Source organism: Topomyia yanbarensis, chromosome 3, assembly GCF_030247195.1.
Source record: "Topomyia yanbarensis strain Yona2022 chromosome 3, ASM3024719v1, whole genome shotgun sequence".
NCBI classification, from domain to species: Eukaryota; Metazoa; Arthropoda; class Insecta; order Diptera; family Culicidae; genus Topomyia; species Topomyia yanbarensis.
The window spans coordinates 283,355,834-283,379,944 of NC_080672.1; the positions used below are offsets into that span (position 1 = coordinate 283,355,834).

The 24,111-nt window shown below is 36.6% G+C and overlaps 1 protein-coding gene across 1 annotated transcript in view; it reads right to left on the bottom strand.

The window, feature by feature from the left end:
• LOC131688875 (cuticlin-4) overlaps positions 1–24,111 on the bottom strand; it is a 142,673-nt gene that overhangs the window by 26,640 nt on the left and 91,922 nt on the right. Inside the window, exon 5 of the mRNA XM_058973466.1 lies at positions 17,405–17,637. Within this exon, the coding sequence (XP_058829449.1) occupies positions 17,405–17,637 (233 nt within the window). The remainder of the gene's footprint in view (positions 1–17,404; positions 17,638–24,111) is intronic.

Sequence of the window (24,111 nt, forward strand, 5' to 3'; positions counted from 1 at the left end):
ACGTAGAGCCATATTTCTCAAGTGCAGGGTCACTAGAAACAGGTTTAAAATCTTACGAGCTAATCTTTTGTATTCTGCTGTAATCGAGCTTAGGCAGCATAGCTACGAATCGCTCAAGTTTATTCATTTATTGAGAGGGAAAAGTCCGCGGGGTGGATTCTCAAAATTCCCTCTCTGTATGCACAAAACCTCCACAAACCGAAATTAGCGATTGCACCACTATTGGTGCATGTGTTCCTATAGTGGTACAAGTGGTTTTGAATACATAAATTGGTTGCTAAACAATCTTTATATTTTTCCCATGGAATAGGGATTGAAAACTTTCGTTTAACGTATTAACATTGCCCATAGATCTCTTCATTGATTATATAACAAAAGTTTTCCTTAAGTATACGACTATTGGTACATCAACCCTATTATTGACGGTTTCATTTTTTACACAATTAGTACAAAACACGGGAAGGCGGAGATGGTAACAAGTCGGAAACAAAAGATGCTTTGGCTACATCCCGACGTAAAGACAGCGTTTCGAGGCCAATGAGGTTGCAACGATCTTCTAGGAAGGCTATGAGGATCGCTACAAGGCAGGTGGCGCAGTGCAAAGCGCACAAATTTACGCTGAATTGATTCGATGCTTTGAATACTGTTCTGGTAAAAAGGAGACCAAACGACTGTACCATACTTAAGTGCAAAACGAACCAGCGAGCATCCCAATGTTTTTGAACACTGCACGTTAGTGTAATGCGTAGTAACCCTAAAAATAAATCCTAAACTTCGGTCTTCCTTCGGAAGGGAAGTCCATGAGTTGATGGGTCGATATCAAGTCCACTAACAAATGTCCTTCTCCCGTGATACTTGTGGAGTGCGCAGTAGTATATACGGCCTCTAGCAAAAGCAAGTATCGGACTAACATTCCTTCCCTTCTCTTTCGCGATCTACGTTCAGACCTAGCCGGCGCCAGTATTGATCAATAAACACTTTAGAATTACCAGGAGTTGCACATTGAAAGATGTTTCGCTACTCCCAAGCATAACTATCTACTGATTCCCTGTGCAACTTTAGCTAGTCCAGATCGATAACGGAGTGGCAACCAGGGGCGGTCGCACAAACTCAAGCTCAGGCAAGCTAAAAATAAATCCTAAACTTCGTGACGCCTTTGATGAAATAAAAACAATGTGATCCTTAAAAGTAAGCTTGGAATTGAGAAGAGCCCCTCAATCTTTAACTGTTGTTTCCCTTCTCAACCAAGTTTCAAGTATCTTATAATCAAAATTTTTGACGGCATATTTTCGAGCAAACGTAGCCACTGAACACTTCGAAGCATTTAAATCCAACCTGTTAGTTGTGCACCATTTAGCGAACGTGTCTAACAGAGATTGCAGAATCAATCCATCGGAGTGATTTTTAACTGTGTGGAATAATTAGCATTCATCTGCATCAGACCCCTCGAAGCACTCAATTAAGAAATCCAAATCGTTTAGGTATAAAAGGAAAATATAAGGCCCCAAGTGACTTCCTTGAGGTACGCCGGACGAAACTTCAAAGAATGAAGATATATGATTCCCAATTTTAACAGACATTTTACAGTCGATCAAATAAGATTTAAGCCACTCTAAAATGTTGCCGCAAAATCCGAATCCGTTTTAGTTTAGCATTGAAATTTAATGATTAATTTTGTCGAAGGTTGCCAAAAGTCGGTGTAAATTGCGTCTACTTTGAATCGATCCTGTAGTGGACGAGCGATGAACAAAGTGTAAGCTACTATAATTGTGCAAGTAGATCGCTTGGGGACGAAGCGGTGCTGACGCTTAACTCAAACCGTTTCGAGAGTACACATAGACAAGCGATTCCCCGATAATTTGGAACATCGCGTTTAGATCCATTTTTATAAACTGGAAAAACCTAGGACGATTTCCAAACGGTAGGAATAGAGGTAGGCAAAGCGCTGACGAGAATTTTTTTGATGATTAATTGCGGGATTCCGTCAGGTCCGGGAGTAGTTGAAGAGTTCAGGTTTCCACAAACCTTACGCACAATTTCGGACGATTTCGTGTAATGAGTTACAACATAAGCTTATGTGGGAACTTTATCAGCTGTGTCGGAGACTTGTAGATCACTGAGATTTTCATTAGAGAATACATTATGTGAATTGTTTGCGAAACAATTCACATATCCGACAATGAATTAGCTTCCAATCCATCCAGCGATATAGAGGAGGGCAACCCTGATTCACGCCACTGTTCATTAATGTAATTTCAGAATCTTTTGGGATTGTTACGAAGGCTATCCTGAATGCGATGTTGGTATGTGTTGAAGAGTGACTTATTTTAAGTCATTTGTAACGATTGTGCAAAGAGACATAGTGATTTTTCAACAGGTTTGTCCGGTACTTGCAATACTTTTTTAAAGCGGATCTTTTGACTTTTTTAAACTGTTTAAGAGCGCGATTTTACTATGGAGGATATTCCATACCATAATTAAGTTTTTTGGGGGTGAACTAATCGATGGCATAAATTAATAGGTATGTTCGAAACAGTTTCAGTCGCGGTGTGTTCATCAGAGTTCCAAAAGATGTGAGACAGATATTGGTTCATTTGTTGAAAATCAGTTTTGCGATAGGCAACTTCTTGGAGGTATCTTTGACATCTTTGTATATGGTATACATTTTCGGATGAACCCGAGTAAAGCAGGCACGGCCGACGACGAAATGATCAGAAAATTCCTGGCTTCCAAAACAAAGATCTAACAAGAGACTGTTATCATTGGCGATGTTGCATAATTGAACAAGCCCAGCGGTGTTGTAAGCGTCAAGTAGCTGAATAATGCACGAGATCATGGTTGAATGAGATGGATCTGTATACAGAAAGGATGTATTATCGCGAATTGAATAAATGCCACTGAAGTTGAAATATCCTATGATTGCGATTCGGTTATTCAGGGTCGTCTAAGCAGTTATGCAATTGAGCGAATTCAAATGCTGTTCACTGCGAGAAATGTTGTTCGCTCGATCAAAAGTGATGAAAATAACACATATGTATAGTGTGAAGCTGCTAAGAGTGAGTGAGACCCACAATTGCTCAACACCAGAACGATCGGGGGTGATAACAAGCGAATTTTATATTTCATGCGAGCGGCCAGAAGAACACCTCCACCAGATTACTGTCTGCTGTTTAAAACCGAACGATCGTGACGGAAAACGGAATTAGACTCAGGAAATATTTGTTTGTAATAGGGTTCTGCTATTGCAGAAACCGCGCATCACTATGGCTACAAAATTTTGAAGTATGACTTGAATTGATCTACGTAGGAAAGTTTTAAAAACTTAAAGGTGAGAGTAACGTCATTGATGTAGATCAGGAATAAGGGAGGAAGTGATGAATGTTTAAGAGTTAATTGTAATAGCTCAGACTCAAGACGTCATGCACGACCGAGAGTGTATCACTGAATGATGATATTTTAGCAATCCATTTCTTAGCCTCGTAGATCATATCTGTAGATACTACATCTCTTTTTTGTTTTATTGGTAATTTAAACTTTCATAATTTAATTATAATCGCATTCATATACTGAATAATCGTTCAATTAACTAGACTACTTTGGCTTTTGGTTTCATTAAGCAGTATTGCACGGTATCTTTGTCGAACAACTTTATTCAAAAAAAGTCGGCATCTGTAAAACTTCGAGATATGAAAGAATGGACTTTTCCCTTTCATTTGAAAGTAAAATTAAAAAATTCTGTCGGGGGGTCTAGAACAACTTTTCATTTTAAAGTTTTATGATTGAAAACTTAAGTTTTTTGATGAAATTAATTCGCATTTTTGATACAAATTGGTACTATAGACATTCAAAAAATACTAAAAGTGAGAATCTGATGAACAATTTCATTGTCAACAACTTCGTAGAATGCTATAAATTGATGTAAAATCACCCGAGAAAGTTATTGAAATTTAATCAGTTTTTAGGTGTGCGCGGGGCTTATGGATTGAGAAGTCGATTAACAAGGACTTACAAAAAATGTTGGGTTTAAATGAACAGTAAATTCAGATAAATTTCAATGTAAACAAAGTCCCATTCTCAGTAGAAAAAAATATTTTCAGATTCCTCCGGTTCTTGGGCGAAAATGACACTTTATGAACAAGGAGGTGCGGAAAGGTGTGGAAATTTATTCGATAATCTTATACCTTTTCAAGATGTTGATTACTATAGTAACGGATTTTATCATGCCTTTTTCATTTCTTTTCTCGCTCTAGAAGATAGCTAATGTAAACTAGAATGACCCTACTTCCTGATCCTGCCTGGTAAAATACAATTGGTTTGAATTCAAAGCTTCATATTTGAATGATCGCAAATCAGTCCCATAAAGATAGGAAATCCCTTAGAAATTGGGACAAATATGCGATCATGGGCAGTAAAGTAAACAGTTCGAGTCATTGTAATAAACGATGGATTTTATTACAATTTTGGGTTGAGAATCCTGTTTGTCTTTATCAACATTAAAAGAAAGATGATTGAAAGAGAAAAAAGCTTTTCGAGTTTTGGAGCCATGTTTGTTCTCTTTTGGGGTAGATTCATTTCATCAGAATTTATAGATGCAGATTTTTGCTTGTCCTCAAATTTTATTTCCAAATCGAACACACTTCACATAATCTTAGAAAAAAGAACAAAACCGAGTTTCATAATTTTCTTTAAAAAGAAATTCCGGAGTACACGGATCACAACAGAAAACGAACAAGAAAATATCAGGCTGGACCATACATTCAGTAAATTCTCTAAGTAATACAAGTCTGTTTATTGAAGATTTGCCTCATAATATGGGATAAGATCAACGACAACATATCAAGAAGGCAGAGTTGCCAGTTCAGTTCAGAATCTGGAGACTTTAACAGCAACACGTCTTTCGGGTAAAGGTGATATTTTTATATGTACTTTTATATTGAGATCGCTATCTTCGTACAATAGACAAAACCTTTATTTCTCATTTACTATTGCGATTTCTGTTCAATGCACAGCGATTCCCAAAAATAAACAAACGAACATAAATCTAATCGAATTATTTTTCTATACTTCATGAAACTGTCAATCAGGATTCTCAATCGAAATCAAATCAAATGACTGAATATCTAATCGAGTTTGATCAAATAGAAAGTTAAAATTTAGGCCAAATATATCCCACAAGATGCTAACGAGCAAAAAGGTTGATTAAAGATTTCATCAAGCATACACCAGAATGAGCGAAGAAATTATAAAAAATAAACAAATATATATGTGACAAGAAACTGTTTCATGTTGCTGCATTACCCAGCATCTTTCAAAATAGTTTTAATTTCGTTCAAATTTTATCTGCTCTTCTCATTGACATTTTTGAAGTCACAAATTGAAAACAAATATTTTAAAAATTAGTGTTTATTTTTGGCACGGTTCCAGTTTTGGCAATTGAAATAAATAATATTGTCGCCAAAAACGGATTCCTACTGTATTTCCTAACAAATACTATAGCAGTGAATTTTAACTTTCAATCATATAATAAATACCACGTCGGTGTCCTGCTGCAACTAATCCACAAAATATATCTGAACAACTTTAACGAAACACGATCAAGGTCACAAGCACACTAACTTAATCCATTCCAAAGCTGACATTTTAGACAATAAATGTTAATAGTATTCGTCAGCCTTGGCAAAGCACCGTTCGGGCAGCTATCATTTGAACAAAACCAGAACAGGTTTTTAAGGGCAAAGCGAACATTGCTTATGGCTGAAAAACATCGCAGCTGTATGTTAATATGGTGTCGAAGGTTTCAGATGCAACCGTATGCCGGCTGATCAAACTAAGGAGTAGTTTTCAAAGGCAATCAGGTGACCTGACCGACATGACATACCGCCTGGGAGCTCCGCTCAAGCAGAAAAATGCCAATGCCCATATAAAACGCACGAACATCATTGGCTATGCAAGGTCAGCGTTGTCAGAGCTGAAGAAGGAAAAGCCATTCATCAATGCAATTTTCGCTGATTCCAATGACTTAGCACCTTTGTGTTGTTAGGGTTGTAAGGCTTATGTTAATTGCAAATTTATGAAAATTATTACCTATTATCTAACACCATTACATTAGCAAATGATAAATGATGGAAAAATTAGGCAATAAAAACATACTGCTATATGTTAATGCACGAGTGTAAAATGAGAAATTGTACGCAGATTTCTAGAATTGAACAAACCATTTCCAAGGCAAAGTTCTCGCATTTCTACCAGACACAAAGGAAATGAGTACCGCCTTCAGACATAATAAACTAACAATACACTCGTACGTTGGAACAGCACAATAACACAGCTAGTAGAAAACGAACTGTGAAATCAACGATCACCTCATCATCGCCATCTATTTTAGTCGATCTGACGCGAACATTTTCATGACCATCGGGCGGTGGGTTTCACAAGAACATATTCGCAACTGCATCAAAAAATGCCTTCATATACGGACTCGCAACCTACCTGAGTATGTGTCATTGTTCGTGACGTAGAAGTTGGGCGGGAAGTTGGTATGACTTCCTCTACGTGAAGAAACGCGGCGGAGTATTAGTATTAATGTTAAGAACAGACTAATGGCTTTTATGTTTATGATCGCGTTGATTGCGTTGTCAATTGTTCTGCGTCCCAGATGACCCTTGACTAGCCCTGGGGATTACTAAGGGTAGTTAAAAGGTGCTTTCGGGAATGGCGTTCTGTTCGAACCGGAATGAGGATGAACAGAACGATGGATAGAACGAAACGATCAAAAAGAATAACTTTACGAAAGCATCTAAGATGTTTTACCATGCGTGATGGAATCGTTATTAGGGACGGTTGGTCGTTTGGAAAAGAGAAAAACCACTTGATTGAATAATTAATAATTATATACCATGAAAAATATTGCTTTTCATCTTGATGGCGAAAGATACTCATGTTCAACTTTTCGGTAATAGATTTGATGGTGTGTAAGCGACGAACCAGCTACTCTAACATTTTTTAGGTGACGCTCGCATGTGTGATTCCTTGCTTTACCCACCAGCCAAATTGTGTAATTTAAACCAAAACTACTACCTGCACATTTCACAGAGACGGGCGTATATCGATAATTGACGTCACTTTCTGCAATCGTGTACTGGCGGAGGGCTCTAAAGTAAAGAGCGTTTGAGTGACAGCTACCACCACGAGGGCCGATACAACCTACACAAAAAATATGATTTTTATCGGTAACATATTTCTAAATTTAACGTAATTTAACAGTCTGCATCTGTAGATAGCGAAAATAAATTTTCGTCACAAGATGAATCGAGAAATTCCACCGTCGCGTCGGTGCTTTAGTATGACTGAATTTACCATTCAAGTAGAACGCGACCAAGCTAGGGATGATTAATATGTGTTCATAAAATTCAGATCGATATACAAGGGGGACTACTTGTATATCGATCTGTATTCCTAAGATAGTCTCAAAGTTATCTTTATTTAATTTGAAAATATCAAAGAGAACAAATTTAAAACGATCTGAAATGGTAAACTTCAAGTTTAAGGAAATTTTAAACGCAATACAAACAAATGTGCTGAGTCAAGTAAACGCACGAAACAGGGAGATATATGACTGAATGTACGTAGAAGAGCTATCCTAATGGTTTGCATTATTAGTATCGGGAGCTAAATTGCACAGATGATGAGAAGAAGCCAAATGACTGAAACAAGACTCCAAGTTTATTACGGTAACTTCGAGAGCAAATCGAAAAGGAACGAAAAGCGCAATCACCATAAAGAATTGCGAAGTAAGGTGGGGGGCTTACTGTGGCACAAGGTAGTCTAGCCTACACGCTAGATCGTGTGTCGGGTCAGCCTATAAGGATTCCTCAAGTTGAGTCAATCGGTATATAATGGTCAGCCCTCCAAGAATCACAAAAAAACTACGAAAGTTCGAGCCGTTTAACAAGTACTAGTGTATACTAAAATGAGTTTATATATTGTTTACTGTATAATTTGTAATCCCCCTTCTGCCTCAGAAAACAGTGACAATGCCGTTTCATGATAAATGCGCCGTGCAATTTGCATAAATTTATTCATTTTCCTTCAACAATCACATATTGGTCATCTTTCGATTCACACTTTGTAAATTTCTGCACATAGATCAACACGAGGAAGTGGTAATTTCGATACACTCGTGAGCTGCCGCACCGATCGTAACAACTTTTCATACCGTAGAGACTAGCCGATATCAGTTCCCTCGTCATCTCTGGTGCTCGCGCTGGCCGGTTGCATGCCATGGTATGTAGTTACTAAACCCGACCACCTCTGCATATTTGCACACATGGTGTTTTACTGTATGCCGCCTTCATGCTGCCAGCTACAGTGTAGATCTGGTCGAGATGGTGCAGCGAAGGCACGAACAAAGAGCGATTTATTTCACGGTTTTTCCAGCGAATGAATACCAATACCCACTCTTTTTCTTGAAAAATTGAACCCTGATGCCTTACGTTGATGCTCTCTGAAAGGGGGCGTCCAGTCGGTATTAATTACAATTTTTGCATTGCCACTTTCGTCTCCTTGCCATGTTGCATCTAGCATTCATGCATGCGTGCATATAGGTATGTCGATTTGAATTTCTTAGCCGCATTGCAGAAATTGGATCGCAACGACTCGGTAAACTGGTTTCATTGCCATCTGCGACCTACGGTATTTTAGGTATTGAAATGAAATGAAGTCCAAAGTATAGTATGATAGGGGACAAGTGAATTGGATATATTCATCGAAATGCGTAGATTTGTGCGATCATTGCGTTGGCGATGGTTGCTTGCGGGTTTCCCAAACGTAGCTAACACGTTTTTCCATGATGGCAAGGTTATTTGCTGTTGTGTGGGCTATTTCTAACGAATAAATCGATATCGTTGAGCAAATATTTAGAAATAAGAAGAAGACTGCCCTTAACAAATTGCATCTCAAGAGCAATCTTGCATTTTTTAAAGTAGGAAAAATTCATTTCAAGGAAGGTTTTTTTTCTTTCGGAAGGAAATAAGACAAATTTGTTTTTTTTTGCGGAATATTTAAAAGGCGTAAGAACTTCCGGTTGTAATTTATCTAAAATATGGCTGAAATTCAAAATGGCGATTTCAGTCTGCCTCTGCGCGCGAAACATGGTCTGAAAACTACGAAATTGCAGTCTCGAGCAGTAAACTTAAATCAAAACTCATTGTAATTTCTTAAAGCAAATAAAATTCTGCACGACTTAAAAGGCGAACACGAAATTATTGCGACACATTCAACAGGGCATAACTTTTTTACCATTGGGTAAAAATCAACCAAATTTTGCACACTTTCTCATTGATGTGTATTGTTTACATGCTGTCAAACTCGAAGTCGTGTTTTTCGATTCAACGAAAATGGAGGTGAACCAACGCAAGTCGAGAGAACAAATTCTTTCCAAACACCTGTCGCACCGGCAGTTGGGGAAAATGTTGAACATTCACCATTCAACCGTCTCCAGAGTGTTGAAGCGGTTCCAGGAGCAGTTGACGTTGAACCACGGCAAAGGAGCTGGAAGAAAACCGGGACCGGAGAACAAAAAGACGGAGGGAAAGGTGAAGCGGATGATTAAAGCAAATCCCAACATCTCAAGCCGTGATTTGGCTAAAAAGATCGTCATGTCGCAGAGCTATGTCCAGAATGCAAAGAAGAGAGCTGGACTACATACAAACAAGGTACAGAACTTCCCAAACCGCGATGAGCGGCAACAATCGACGGCTAAAACTCGGGCACGGAATCTCTACGAGAAGATGCTGACAAAATATGGCTCCTGTGTGATGGACGACGAAACGTATATAAAAGCCGATTTTAAGCAAATTCCGGGGTTGGAGTTTTTCACCGGCAAGAGCAAGTTCTATGTGGACGATAAATTTAAGAAGAAGAAAATGTCGAAGTTCGCCTCCAAATATCTCATTTGGCAGGCCACCTGCTCTTGCGGACTGAGGAATGAGCCTTTCGTGACAAAGGGCACAGTAAATGGCGAGATCTACAAATCTGAGTGCTTCGAGAAGCGCCTTTTGCCGTTCTTGCAGCAGCACGACGAAGCTCCGCTATTTTGGCCAGATTTGGCATCATGCCACTATTCTAAAAGTGTCCTGGAGTGGTATGAGGCCAATTCTGTCCATTTTGTTCCAAAGGACATGAGTCCGCCAAACTGTCCGGAGCTGCGTCCGGTGGAGCAGTACTGGGCAATGATGAAGCGGGAACTTCGGAAGAGCAAGAAGACAGTCAAAGGCAAGAAGGACATGTTAAGAAAATGGAAAAAACTGAGAAACTGGTACCGGATGACACTGTAAAGACTTTGATGGAGGGCATCAAGCGAAAATGCGTTCAATTTTACACTCGAGGCACCATCGATTAACTTTTCTTTTGATTTTTTGAAGCAAATATATGTATAAAACTACCCTAAAATTTTGGTTTGATTTTAAACATTATAAGAAAATTGGCATGACATTTTCGGTGTCGCAATAATTTCGTGTTCGCCCTTTATATCTAATTAGGATGAATTTTTACAATTAATTGATCGCATAATAAATATATGAATTATAAAATTGTTTTTTGCCATCTTTGTTTCTCTTGAACCACGCTTGAAATTTATAAACAAATAATCATTGATACTAGTTTTAGATAAAAGTCGTATAGAATTTGATTCATTAAAAAATTATAATGATTTTTGATTTTAGCAATTATGTGAAAAAGAACTATGCAAAATTTTAAATCGATTGATCCAGAGGATTTGTTTGTTGTATATCGCAATTTTTTTAGGTGCCTCCTGAAGATTCACTGTCACACGCCAAACTTTCAATACTTTGCAATTTAAATTTAGAAGAATATTGTTCGAATGTTGCATTATTGTGTGGACATTGACTGAACAGACTAAAAATCTCTGTATCGCAAAAAAATTAAAGAACAATATTTTTTCATCGAAAATGCCTTACCCCCCACCCTCTTGAATATAAGATATTGTACTTCATCTCTGTTAAGAGCTCTTGACATTTCATATTTCCAATGAAAACGTTTGATTCAGTATATTTTGAATAATGATGCACACCGCAAAACTAGTTTTCGACGAGGCACCTACGGAGGTTCACTCTCTCTCTCTCTCATTCAATTTTCAGTATTTCGCCGTAAAAATATAGGTGAGTCAAACCACGTCAAGTGGGCCTTGAAATTTCCACAAAATCACCGATCTTCATGGAAAATATTGTTTTGTGTAGAGGACATGGAGTGTAACTCTTGGTTTAAATTTTTTTTTAAATGCTTTTTTGTTTAAATTATTGGCTTTTAAACTTTTGAAAACAATAAAATTGTATTTTTTCAATTCCTTATATCTCAAAAATTACAGATAATTGAATGAAATTTTGCACACTTATAGAATGATGCTTACACTGTCATATAAATACATATTTACGGAATATTTGTTTTAATAGTAGTATTTTACATACATTTTTAATAAACAATTTAAAATATTTTCGTGTTATCGGCGCTACAAAAAATCAAAATATATATCAAATGACGCGGAAAACGTTCAATATTCCGTAAATATATATTTATATGACAGTGTAAACATCATTCTATAAGTGTACAAAATTTCATTCATTTATCTGGAGTAGTTTTTAAGATATAGGAAATTGAAAAAATACAATTTTATTGTTTTCAAAAGTTTAAAAGCCTATAATTTAAACAAAAAAGCAATTTAAAAACATATTTATACCAAAAGTTGCACTACATGTCCCCTACACAAAACAATATTTTCCATGAAGATCGTTGATTTTGTGGAAATTTTGAAGGCCACTTGACGTGGTTTGATTCAACTATGGTTGATATTTTTAACAACGCGTGTTGTATTCAGATAAAGAAATTGAAAGTGGACTGTGGACAGTTTTCTATAGTATCAATATTATAACATAGTCGGTTACAAAAAGAATCAATTTCTGAACAAAAAGGAGCAATTTAAAAACCTAAAAGATAACAAGAACATAATAAACATTGTTATTACTAGGTCACTTGCATTAGATGAATATAACTATTACAGTTTCTATCTAATCTCCTACAGAGATTGTAATAAAAGTATATACTTTTGGAACAAATTAATTATATCTTATTTAGTTTTTTCTTTGATAAAAGCATATCAAACTTTGCCACAATTTCGTTATCGCTAGACATTTTTTTTTGTTTTCTTTTTTGTTATTTTAACACTAACCCGCTGGATTTATAACAGGTTCTGTTACAAAATATTTTTGAAATAAATAACTTCAGTTGTTATGATTTAGTAATGCCGTTCTGATTGGGGAAGGTCTAACAAAATAGGTTTTTTGCTATAGTTCAAGATTTTGAGGGTGTATAACATTTTTCAAACAATATTTTGAAATGCAATTGATGAGAGCTTTAAACTATACTGCGACACTTGAAATGTACAAAATCACTATAGCACCGTGCTACTTCAACGTGGTCTTCTATGACCAACATTTTCACCCTAGTGACAAATTTTGGTGTTTACCAAATTTTCCTCCTTAGGGTGAAATACAGCATAGGACCAAAATGTATTCAAATGTATAGGGTCCAGCAATTGAAAATTGAACTGTACAAAATTTTCATTACAATTACATTTTTACACATAATTCGATTGGGTCACTGAGCACAGCCTCATAATTTTGCCTCATACAACTCTGGACTATGCAGGACCTCGCATGATTAATTTTCAATAAGGAGTGGCGGGCTAATTAATCAGATCTTCGCCCGATTAATTATTTGGTAAAGAAAATATTGGATGAAATGGGCTCAAATTTCAGCAGGGGCGGATCTAGAAACAAAAAATTCGGAAGGTGTTCGTAATTTCCATTTTAAAATAAACTTTGTACAATACGTAATATGTAAAAACCTCCTTCAATGAAAATCAGTATTGGTGGTTAAATTTGGTTTGAAAAGATTTTGAGTTTGAAACTAATTCAAAATTTAAACAAATTTAAAATTTCTAAAACAAGTTGAAAATTCCAAGACCCCTGGTATCGTCACTGAATTTTAGAAATTCACCAGCGTGCAACGTTCAAAAAAGGATTGTTTTAAGTGTGTTATTTCATGAAATGATTAGCATGATGAATTGATAAATGAAATGTCTTAATTTGGACTATCCTTAATTATTATGTAGCACTTAAATTACCAGACCCTATATGTATAAAATGGAATCAGTGTCCCATTTTGGCCCACTAATCATTTGGTATCTTTGGCTATTCAAAATATTTTTTTTCAATAACTTTTTCTAGATATTTTAAATACTCTTTGATTTTATCAAATAGTACACAATTTCGTAAAATACACAATTTCGATTAAGAAATCTTATTTCTACTTTTATTCTGTGGAATGCTGGTATAATAAAGTTATTAAATCGCGATTGTGCAAAGAATTTCGTTGCTCAAAATAAGCGTAAACACATTAGAACAGAAACTATTAAATATAAGATTTCCGGAAGTGATGTAACTATGCAGCAATACTTGAAGTTAAATATGACCAGTGAAGGTGGATTTTCCGATTTTCCAACCATAATGTCCAAAACTTCGAGATTGATGCAAAATGGGCAGATTTATGATCGATTTTCATCTTAATTCAGAGGCTGGTCTAATTAACTTACTTGATACTTGATGGGCAATAATTCGCTTCGTTGAATCTACGCCGAGTGAAGAATTCTCCTCCACTGGACCCGGTCCTGGGCCAATCTCTTCCAGTCACCCTGGACATTGAGTGCTTTTAGGTTCTCTTCCACTGCAAACAGCCATCGTGCACGCTTGACAATATCCACTCCTTTATATACTTGGTATAACTCGTGATTCATGCGACGCCTCCAGATGCCATTTTCTTCGAAGACACCGAACGCTCTACGATCAACTTCCTTTAACGTCCACGTTTCATGGCCATACAAGGCAACCGGAACTATTAATGTCTTGTACAACGCGAATTGGACCCACGTATTCATCCAGCTATCATGTACTTCGTCTTGCTGGTGTTGATTGTGAGACCAATTCTTGCTGTCTTCCTTTTAAAAGGCACGAATGCCTCTTCCACGGCTCGGCGGTCGATTCCAATGATATCAATATCGTCCGAAAATCCTAGAAGCATATGCGACCGAGTGACGATGATACCGTCCTTTTGCAGGCCTGCTCTCCTGATGACACCTTCAAGAGCAATGTTGAACAGGAAGTTTGACAGTACATAACCCTGCTTCAATCCGTCTAAGGTTACGAAGGACGTCGAAATCTCATCCGCAACCCGAACACTTGTTTTCGATCCATCCAGCGTTGCACGAATCAGCCTAATCAGTTTCGTTGGAAAACCATAACTCGTTTCCTTTTACTGAATTTTTACTGTTGGATATGCCATAACTAGTTTCTTTTTACTTTTTACTACGCCGCTTTGAAATCAATAAACAGATGGTGTATCTGCAAGTTGTATTCCCGGAATATATCTAGGATCTGTCGTGTTGGTAAAGTTCGACCGGGAGCTCATCCTTTCCAGAATCCTTACAGTTTTTCAGCTCTTTGATTGCCTTTTTCACCTCTTCTAGCGTCGGAGGCTCCACAGCTTGTCCATCGTCACTTATCCTTATTCTGTTCGTTGACGCGCTAACATTCTCTCCATTCAACAATGTCTCAAAGTGCTCTCTCCACCTGACTGCTACCATAGTTTTATCTGTCAGCAAGTTACCTTCACGGTCATTGCACATGACGGAAGACGCCGCTGTTTTTCTCCGTACGCCATTGACAGTTTCATAAAATTTCCGCATATCATTTTGTTCCATACTGTTTTGCGCCTCAGTAATGACGTTCTCCTCATACTGCTCTCTCTTTCTGCGGTGAATTCTTTTTTCGGCTCCTCTTGCTTCCTTGTACCGCCCTCTGTTCAGCCGGGGACACTAACATCCGGCTTCTGGCAGCATTTTTCTCATCTGTCACTCTCTGGCACTCCTCATCGAACCAACCGTTTCTGGGTCGTCTCTGAGCAGTACCTATTACTTCTAGCGCTGCTGTGCTCACCGCTCCGTGGATTGACTCCCACAGATTGTTGAGGTTGTCGTCTACGTTGATTCCCCTTATCAGCTCCTCAAGCTTCTGGCGGTACTCGTCCGTCACACCTTCTGCTGAGAAGCGCTGGATATTGAAACGCAAGGGTCGCTGAGTTCTTGAGTTCGCTACGGTTGATAACCGTGCTCGAATCTTCCTGACAACGAGATAGTGATCAGAGTCAAATTAACTAGTCATGGTGTATTTGTATCCAACCAGAAAGGATGCTCAACATCCATTTTGGGGTAAACTGAGTTAGATATATGCCACATCACTTGTCTAATAAATCTCTACAAAGTGGTGTTTTCAGTATTTTGACATTCTGCTTGGATACTGAGATATAGCGAGAAACGTGTTGAGAAATTTTTAATTTTTTGCTTCAAATGACTGTGTCTGGGGATTGGATTAATTTATCTTGATGTAAGGGTGATTTTATGTGCAAAACTATCTGATGGCATCATTTTCAAAACAAAAACACACGAATTGTGAGAAAAATGCAGTTTATGTTTTAAACTGGAAATATATCATATTTGGCAAAACTGTAACCAAAATATAACTATTTTTTTAGATTCCCTGACTCATTTCCTTAAAAATGCATCTCACCGATTGTTTATAGATCAAACGAAGCCAAAGATATAAATAAAAGTTAATAATTGATATTTTTCTTTGGAAAATTTTCCATGCACGATTATGACACGCCATATCAATTTCGTCATCAATACACGCCTGTGACACGTGTGAGTGCGACTTTTGCTTACATTTATAAGAAAATCTCGCAACATAGTCAACCGATCTTCGTAATATTTGAGAGATTATTACAGAATAGATAGAAGCATCAATTGTCTTATCTGAATTGTTTCTACCTTTTATAAGTTTCAAGACATTCAATCTCAAACTTTAAAAATCGTTTTTCTCGAAATGTGCTAAATGGCGCTTGTCATAAGACAGCACAACAGCGAGGACTTGTCCTACAATTATCCAGTTCGCTTAAAATAGGGAGAAGTCTATTGAAACGTAAACTTTTCGTTGTTGTTTGTTTTGCAAACTTTACTACGCTCTTAATGAGTATAGTAACATTTCAGAAAAAATATATATTTTCTTTGAAATAATGGATAAATATACAAATGGAAAAAAGGGGTACTGTGAAAGTACCATATTCTGCGTACCTAAGAAAAGCTGATTGTAATTCTGCGGACCATCTTTTCCGTTTAATTGATCGTAAGAACATGAAATGTACAATGTAAACTAGGATACCGGGTTAAATACTACCCAACAAAAAATGGTGCCATCAAGTTTAAATTTCGCAGTAAAATGTTTGAAAATGTTTGGAAAATGATACTGCGTGGCATTGTGTGCGGTCACGGTATCTTGAGGCAAAAAAAAAACCATCACATACTTTTAAGCCTAACAAATATATTGAATAAAATCAAAAAATTGATCTTTTATGATAGAATTTAAAGTCTGATCAAACAAGCATTTTCTGTGAAAACTGGCAAATATCAAAAACCACTCCACCTTAACCGCAATCAGACATTTTGTTTTACTATTTAAAATTGATTCTATACAAAGAGGTTCTATGTAAATTTTTTATGAAATGCTCTGAGTAAAGTCAAATCACTCACAGCATTTAGTCCAATTTAGAGTCGAATCATAATTATAGTAAACAACTTACGATCATGAATTAAAATAAGAAACATGGCATGTGCATATCAGCATTAACTGTTTTCCGCGTAGTAATAACAATCCCTACCAATGGCGACCTTCAAATGGCAACGTCCAATTTAAAACGATGATGGATGGCAACTCTGTAGCACACGCCTCTTCAAACCGGTCCCGGTCCCGACTGTAAAATAGACGTAATTTTGTAGCTGGACACGTTGCTTCTCTACAGTGCTACAACAATTAACGATACCACATTGCTGTGAACCCACGTAATTTCGACACAGCCGCGTTCCGGTGTGCTGATGATTACATTGGATGGCGTCAGACCACAATCCTACGAAAGGTTTTTTCACCCTCGCAGCAACATTCGAGCACCCACTGAGCTCATCAGACGAAAAAGGAAGTACGGCCAGTAGGTATGACATTCAAAACGTCGAGAACTCGTACTGGCAGAACCGGTTCTACAGACAGTCAGTGAAGTGCTAAACTACTTTGTTCTTTACTCTTGGCTGACTGTTTCAAGGTTCGCATTGTGCAGCGTGACACCAAGCTTTATGAATGTTGTTGAATTTATCCCCTCCATTCTATAACGCACCGTAGAAAACGTAATTCTACGTTTTGTCATTCATTCTAACGTAAATTCGACTTACCGTTTCGATGGGCATCGTGTTGCAGCTCTTGAGGGGTAGCTTGTACCGCAATGCTCCCTCCTGGTCCCGGTACTCGGTGAGGCAGGTCGAGTTTTTCGCCAATCCCTTCGGATACACCATCCCGCTAAACTGACCATTGAGGTTGGCGGGTGCATCCTTGATCGTGATCAGCATCGAACCCGACAGACATTGTATCCGCACGGTTGGTTCTTTGGTGAATATCGTGGCGGATCCTAGATGAAAGGAGAGAGAAAATGGCAAGAAAAATACACATATCAGTTCGGTTACTATTTTTATTCGACCGGCGGATTGAAGGTTCAGATCTTTGCCGCACGTGCAATGAACTCCGGGGTCTGTCTGTGAAACAGATGGAGTTTCATAAAAGCTGGGACCGTGGAAGAAGATTAAATGACGAGTCGGGTTAGAACATTGTTGAAAATTGCCTCAATTCTTGCAGCCTCCTTTTCTCTTACAACAACGGAACATTGGCTTTGAATGGAATGTGTCTCGCTGCCCGTGATGATGCTTGGTTCGGATAAGGCTAGTACTCGTTCGTGATCACATAAATCTTCCACAATGCATGTGATCTTGCAGTCAGATGATGTGTATTTTAGCGTTACTTATTACCTCAATGCATGCATGCGCATTCTCTGTACCAATCATTCTTTGTATGGTTCTACTAAATCACTCTATGACGAGACTAGTTTGTTGTACAAGTAATTTCATTCTACATCGTTCATCGAACAAATATCTTCTAATATTGAAAGTTAATTTGAAAATCTCTGCATAAAATAGAGCTAGTACTAAGCCAAACCATGTTTCGGTTCCAATAATTCTCATCAGCTTAATCATAACTTCTTTTCTTGTGAGACATCGCACATGACTAGGGGTTTGCTCAATAACACAAATAGTGTTTTCATTTTTGGATTTAGCGTCAATTCCGGCGCTAGCTTAGTTTTGTCACTAAGTTAGCGCCGGATTCTGATGAAAGGAACTCGAAACGCATAATAACTAATTTGTGCCCTTTTCGCGCAACTGTGGTTTAAAACAAATTTCTGCTCAGTGGAGAAAAATAGTTTTTACGTAAATTTTCTCTACTATGGAGAAATATAGCATGGTGTATAAATTATATCGCTTAAAAAAACTAATTTTGGCCGTCATTGTATAAGTAAAAGAATCATACCGAATACTTTGCATAGGGAAACTCAGTTTGCGTTAATTATTCGATATTAACCGCTAAAATGAGCATTTATTGATCAACGTCTTCATTTTGATCGTAAAAAAGAGTACATTCATGAATTCGTGAATAAGTTCTTGATTTATAATGTATTAATCATATGGAAAAAATCGCTTATAATCTTAGTAGTCGAGTAGATATGTTCATACAAAGTTTGATAAAAAATTACATGATTTAATGCAAATTTATTAATCATGAAATATTTTCTGTAAGGAAAGGATTTTTCGTTCCAAACTTAAAATTACCCTAAGGGATCGAAACAAGTACACTCAGGTTTTTTTTTACGCGGGGGATACGAGCCGCGTAAATGAAAACCGCGTAAATGAAAACCGCGTAAATTTCAAAATCCGCGTAAATGAAAACCGCGTAAATTTCAAAATCCGCGTAAATGAAAACCGCGTAAATTTCAAAATCCGCGTAAATGAAAACCGCGTAAATTTCAAAATCCGCGTAAATGAAAACCGCGTAAATTTCAAAATCCGCGTAAATGAAGACCACTTAAATTTAAGAATCCGCGATAAAGGGAACCTCATTGATGGATACCGCGTAAATTCCAAAATCCGCGTAAATGAAAACCGCGTAAATTTCAAAAACCGCGTAAATGAAAACCGCGTAAATTTCAAAAACCGCGTAAATGAAAACCGCGTAAATTTCAAAATCCGCGTAAATGAAAACCGCGTAAATTTCAAAATCCGCGTAAAAAAAAACCGCGTAAAAAAATACCGCGCAAAAAAAAACCGCGTAAAAAAAAACTTGAGTGTATAAAAAAATTTAAGAATCGAATAGAAGACGCCATAGCCAAAAATAGAATTTTGCGCTTTGTCAAGTCTCCCCATGTTCCCCTATAATCTTCTCGTAAACTATTACACAAAATTCGAAATATTATTCATGGATCCAATTTTTCTCTGTGAACTGGTTCCTAATTCATAGTATATTGATCACGATATTTTATTATATAGTTCACAAAACTATTATACCATTGATCGATTCCACCTCCATGATCCAATTTATATATTATTCATTTTCGTTCATGCTTCTTGTTATGTCATGCAAATTGTTTCACGAAACACGGTATATTATTCATGGATCGTGGACAAGGTCGAGCCTCGTGACTGGTTCATGATTTATAGAATATTAGTTACGTTTCACCATTCGTGTTCAATGAATTTTTCACGAAATACGTTCCATCTTTTATGGTAAGGGAGAGTGGGTACGCTTGATCCCATTTTTGTTTTTTACTCATAACTTTTCAATGAAATAAAAATTTCAATTAAAAAATTTGCAATCCTGTAGTCAATTACAATTGTATGAGCTATGAATAAGGAGTAAATCCGAATACTATGTTCTGTCAGTAATATGAACAGTTTTGAAAATCATTCCAAAACGAGGTTTTTGTAAAAATGTGTAGTAACTTGATCACCCGCCTACTAGGGCTAATGAAACAAAGCACACTATAACCTATATACACTCAGGTTTTTTTTTACGCGGGGGATACGAGCCGCGTAAATGAAAACCGCGTAAATGAAAACCGCGTAAATTTCAAAATCCGCGTAAATGAAAACCGCGTAAATTTCAAAATCCGCGTAAATGAAAACCGCGTAAATTTCAAAATCCGCGTAAATGAAAACCGCGTAAATTTCAAAATCCGCGTAAATGAAAACCGCGTAAATTTCAAAATCCGCGTAAATGAAGACCACTTAAATTTAAGAATCCGCGATAAAGGGAACCTCATTGATGGATACCGCGTAAATTCCAAAATCCGCGTAAATGAAAACCGCGTAAATTTCAAAAACCGCGTAAATGAAAACCGCGTAAATTTCAAAAACCGCGTAAATGAAAACCGCGTAAATTTCAAAATCCGCGTAAATGAAAACCGCGTAAATTTCAAAATCCGCGTAAAAAAAACCGCGTAAAAAAATACCGCGCAAAAAAAAAACCGCGTAAAAAAAAACTTGAGTGTACACGAAAGTTCAGCTAACCACCTATCCTGACAAATTAATTAATAGGGCTATCTTTTAAATGCATGACAAACTTTTACCACAGTAGAAAGTCGAGATAAGTATTTGCGGTGAATCAGTTCTGTTTAATTGGCTTTTCCAACCTTCAATAACTTATACCTTCATTTGTTCACGGAAAAAAACATTTTAGATCAATTAATAGTGCCAGGTACGTTACGAAAATGATGTTTTTCTATTTCAATACATTTCGAAAGTGTTTGAGAGAACTAATGATAGGGATCAATAATACCCAGTGTTACAGGGATCAAAGATATCTGTTGTATGAGGTGAACAAAATTTAATTTTTGTTGTATGTGTTGTGAAACTTTTTATTCGTAAAACGTGTTTTTCTAGACAAAAGCCCTTAGAAAGTAATCGTACTTGAAAATATTTATAAATCATAGGTTCGACAAATACTTCATTTTCTTCATATATTGTGAAAACTTTATGCGCATATATTGGGAGATATTGCCAGGGAATCAAATATCTCTAATGACCAAGAGTCCTCACTCTCCCCTATAGTTTATATAATATGCAATTTTGGGTAAAGTCTTAAAGGGTTATATACAAATGTTGAACTCAAAAAATCGATTTTTTTCTATATTCTGAAAGTGTATACTTTTGAAAATATCTGTGCGAAATTTCATCCAGATCGAAGCACTAGATTTAAAATTACAGCCGTTTGCAGCGCATTGGTTCTTCCACGAATGAACGTAACACAAAACTTTAAGGGAGGGTAAGGGTTTCACAGTGAAAAAAACACATTTTTTTGCGATTTTTTTAGAACTTTGCGTGGAGTGAATTGATCAAAACTTTTGTACATTATAGTGTATCATTTCAATAACATGCTGTAAATTTTCTATGCAAAAATACCGAGAATCTACTCGGTGACGAAGCTTTTTGTAGAACGTCTCTGGAAAAAAAACATGATTTGCGGTGTTAGCTGCCATTAAAAAACTACTCAACCTATTTATTGCAAACTTTGCGTACACATTCTATGTAAAAAATACCAAACCCCTACAATGAGTTTTCGAGATAAATTTTCAATAAAGTGAGTTTTTTACTCATTTTGAATAAAAATTTCTATTTTGTTCGAAAAATTCTGTTAGTTGGAAAATATATAAAGTAATAAAGTAATAAAGTAATAAAGTAATAAAGTAATAAAGTAATAAAGTAATAAAGTAATAAAGTAATAAAGTAATAAAGTAATAAAGTAATAAAGTAATAAAGTAATAAAGTAATAAAGTAATAAAGTAATAAAGTAATAAAGTAATAAAGTAATAAGGTAATAAAGAAATAAAGTAATAAAGCATAAAAGCAATAAAGCTTTTATGCTAAATAAACCTTTTTCTTCAATAATCTTTTTAGTTTTTGGATTTCAGTTGAGTGATTCGGCTTGGAGAGCGTTCACCGCAAACCTCTGTCAAAAAACATGCTTCGGGGGATGGGCCATAACTTCGGTAGCTTTGCTTGCTTCGTGAACTTACTCTATAGTTATAATATATTGTTACGATAATTTTCACTTCATGCAACTCTGTTCATAGACTTGAATTATTTACGTGGACTATTGTACAAAAATCAAAGTATTATTAATGGATGTGTTCTGGTTTGAACGGCTACATGAAATATGATGGTGCCCAGCAGCTAGGAAGCAGTCATAGAATCGGTCAGCACATACAGGTGTGACCGATTTTTAGTTTGATCTCCGCTAGTTGGAACCTTGTCCAGCTAAAAACATCTGATTGTCAAATTCACTTTGACGATCACTCTGACAATAGTTAGAGATACGTCTCTTTTGTAGAGTTTCTGACATCTGTCAGTCATGCCAACTATCAAATCGAATTCGTTAGTTGGACTGAGATGGTTGACTATACATCTTGACTATGTAAAAAGAATCCCCGTATTCAATTCCATCATAGGCTTAAAAATAAAATATCCGGAAAAACAGGAAAAATTATGAAAATCGTTATTGAACTCTTGAAATCATGTACATAAATCACATTACTCCAAGTCAAAAATCCGAGAGCAAAATCTTGGCGATGCACAATACACTAAGGTTTTTTTTACACGGGGGATACGTACCGTGTAAAAAAACCGTGCAAAAAAAACCGCGTTAATTGCGAAATCCGTGTAAAAAAAACCGCGTTAATTGCGAAATCCGTGTAAAAAAAACGTGTTAATTCAGAAAACCGTGCAAAAAAACCGCGTTAATTCCGTGTTCTAAGTCCTTTTGAAGGCAAAAGACTTAGACGATTTTTGAACAGGTTTTTTTTGTACGGATTATGCAAGTAGCACGGTTTTTGCTTTTTCCAATTCCTTAGGTTTTTGGAAAAGTGGAAACGTCGGATCTTGAGGTTTCCTTTTGTCCCGCACTTTAACAATATGGTTGTTTTCGGTACAGTGTTAACGAGTAGGCACCAAATATCGATGCCTGAGGCCATTTCGTCGCTGTTGTGCTATCTTATGACAAGCGCCATTTAGCACATTTCGAGAAAAACGATTTTTAAAGTTTGAGATTGAATATCTTGAAACTTATAAATGGTAAAAACAATTCAAAGAAGACAATTAATGCTTCAATCTATTCTGTATTAAACTCTCAAATATCATGAAGTTCGGTTGACTATGTTGCGAGTTTTCACTATGAATGTAAACAAAAGTCGCACTCACACGTGCCGTAGGTGTGTATTGATGGCAAAATTTGTATGGCGTGTCATAATCGTGCATGGAAAATTTTCCATAGAAAAAAAAAGCATCAATTATTAACTTTTATTAATATCTTCGGCTTTATTCGGCCTAGAAACAATCGATGAGATGCGTTTTGAAGGAAATTTTTATTTTGAAAATTATTATGCCATTGTGTTCCTCAGATATTTTCACATATAAAAACATCTAAAACTTCTACATTACTTAAGCGAATCCCAAGATACAGTGATTTAAAGCAAAAAACTGACAATCTCTCATCACTTTCTTCGCTATAACTCAGTAACCAAGCAAAATTTCAAAATTCTGAAAACGCCATTTTGTAGAGAATTTTGAGATTAGTAATGTTGCATATCTAACTCAGTTTACCCCAAAATGGCGTTTGTCATAAGATAGCACAACAGCGACGATTTGGAATACCAAGATGACGACTTCCGGTCTAACAGAATTTTCAATAACCCAATCAGTATGCATATTTTCCGAGCGGGCCTAATGAGCGCATGATAGAGATCAATGTCTGAGGCCATTTTGAAATACAACATTGAGACTATCGGCTTAGCGATATTCTGTATAACTCACAACATGGAGTGTTTTGGAACTGGATTGACAAATATGCAGTTGCCAGAGGTCTGAGTATAAATATCCAGCGTAAAACAAAAAGATACAATTATTTTTCTATATTTTGCATTTATAAGATAAAAAAAAATGTGCTCATGAATGGATTTACTCGAATTTGAGTTGGTTCGTCTGCTAGAGCTCATCGAGCGAATCTT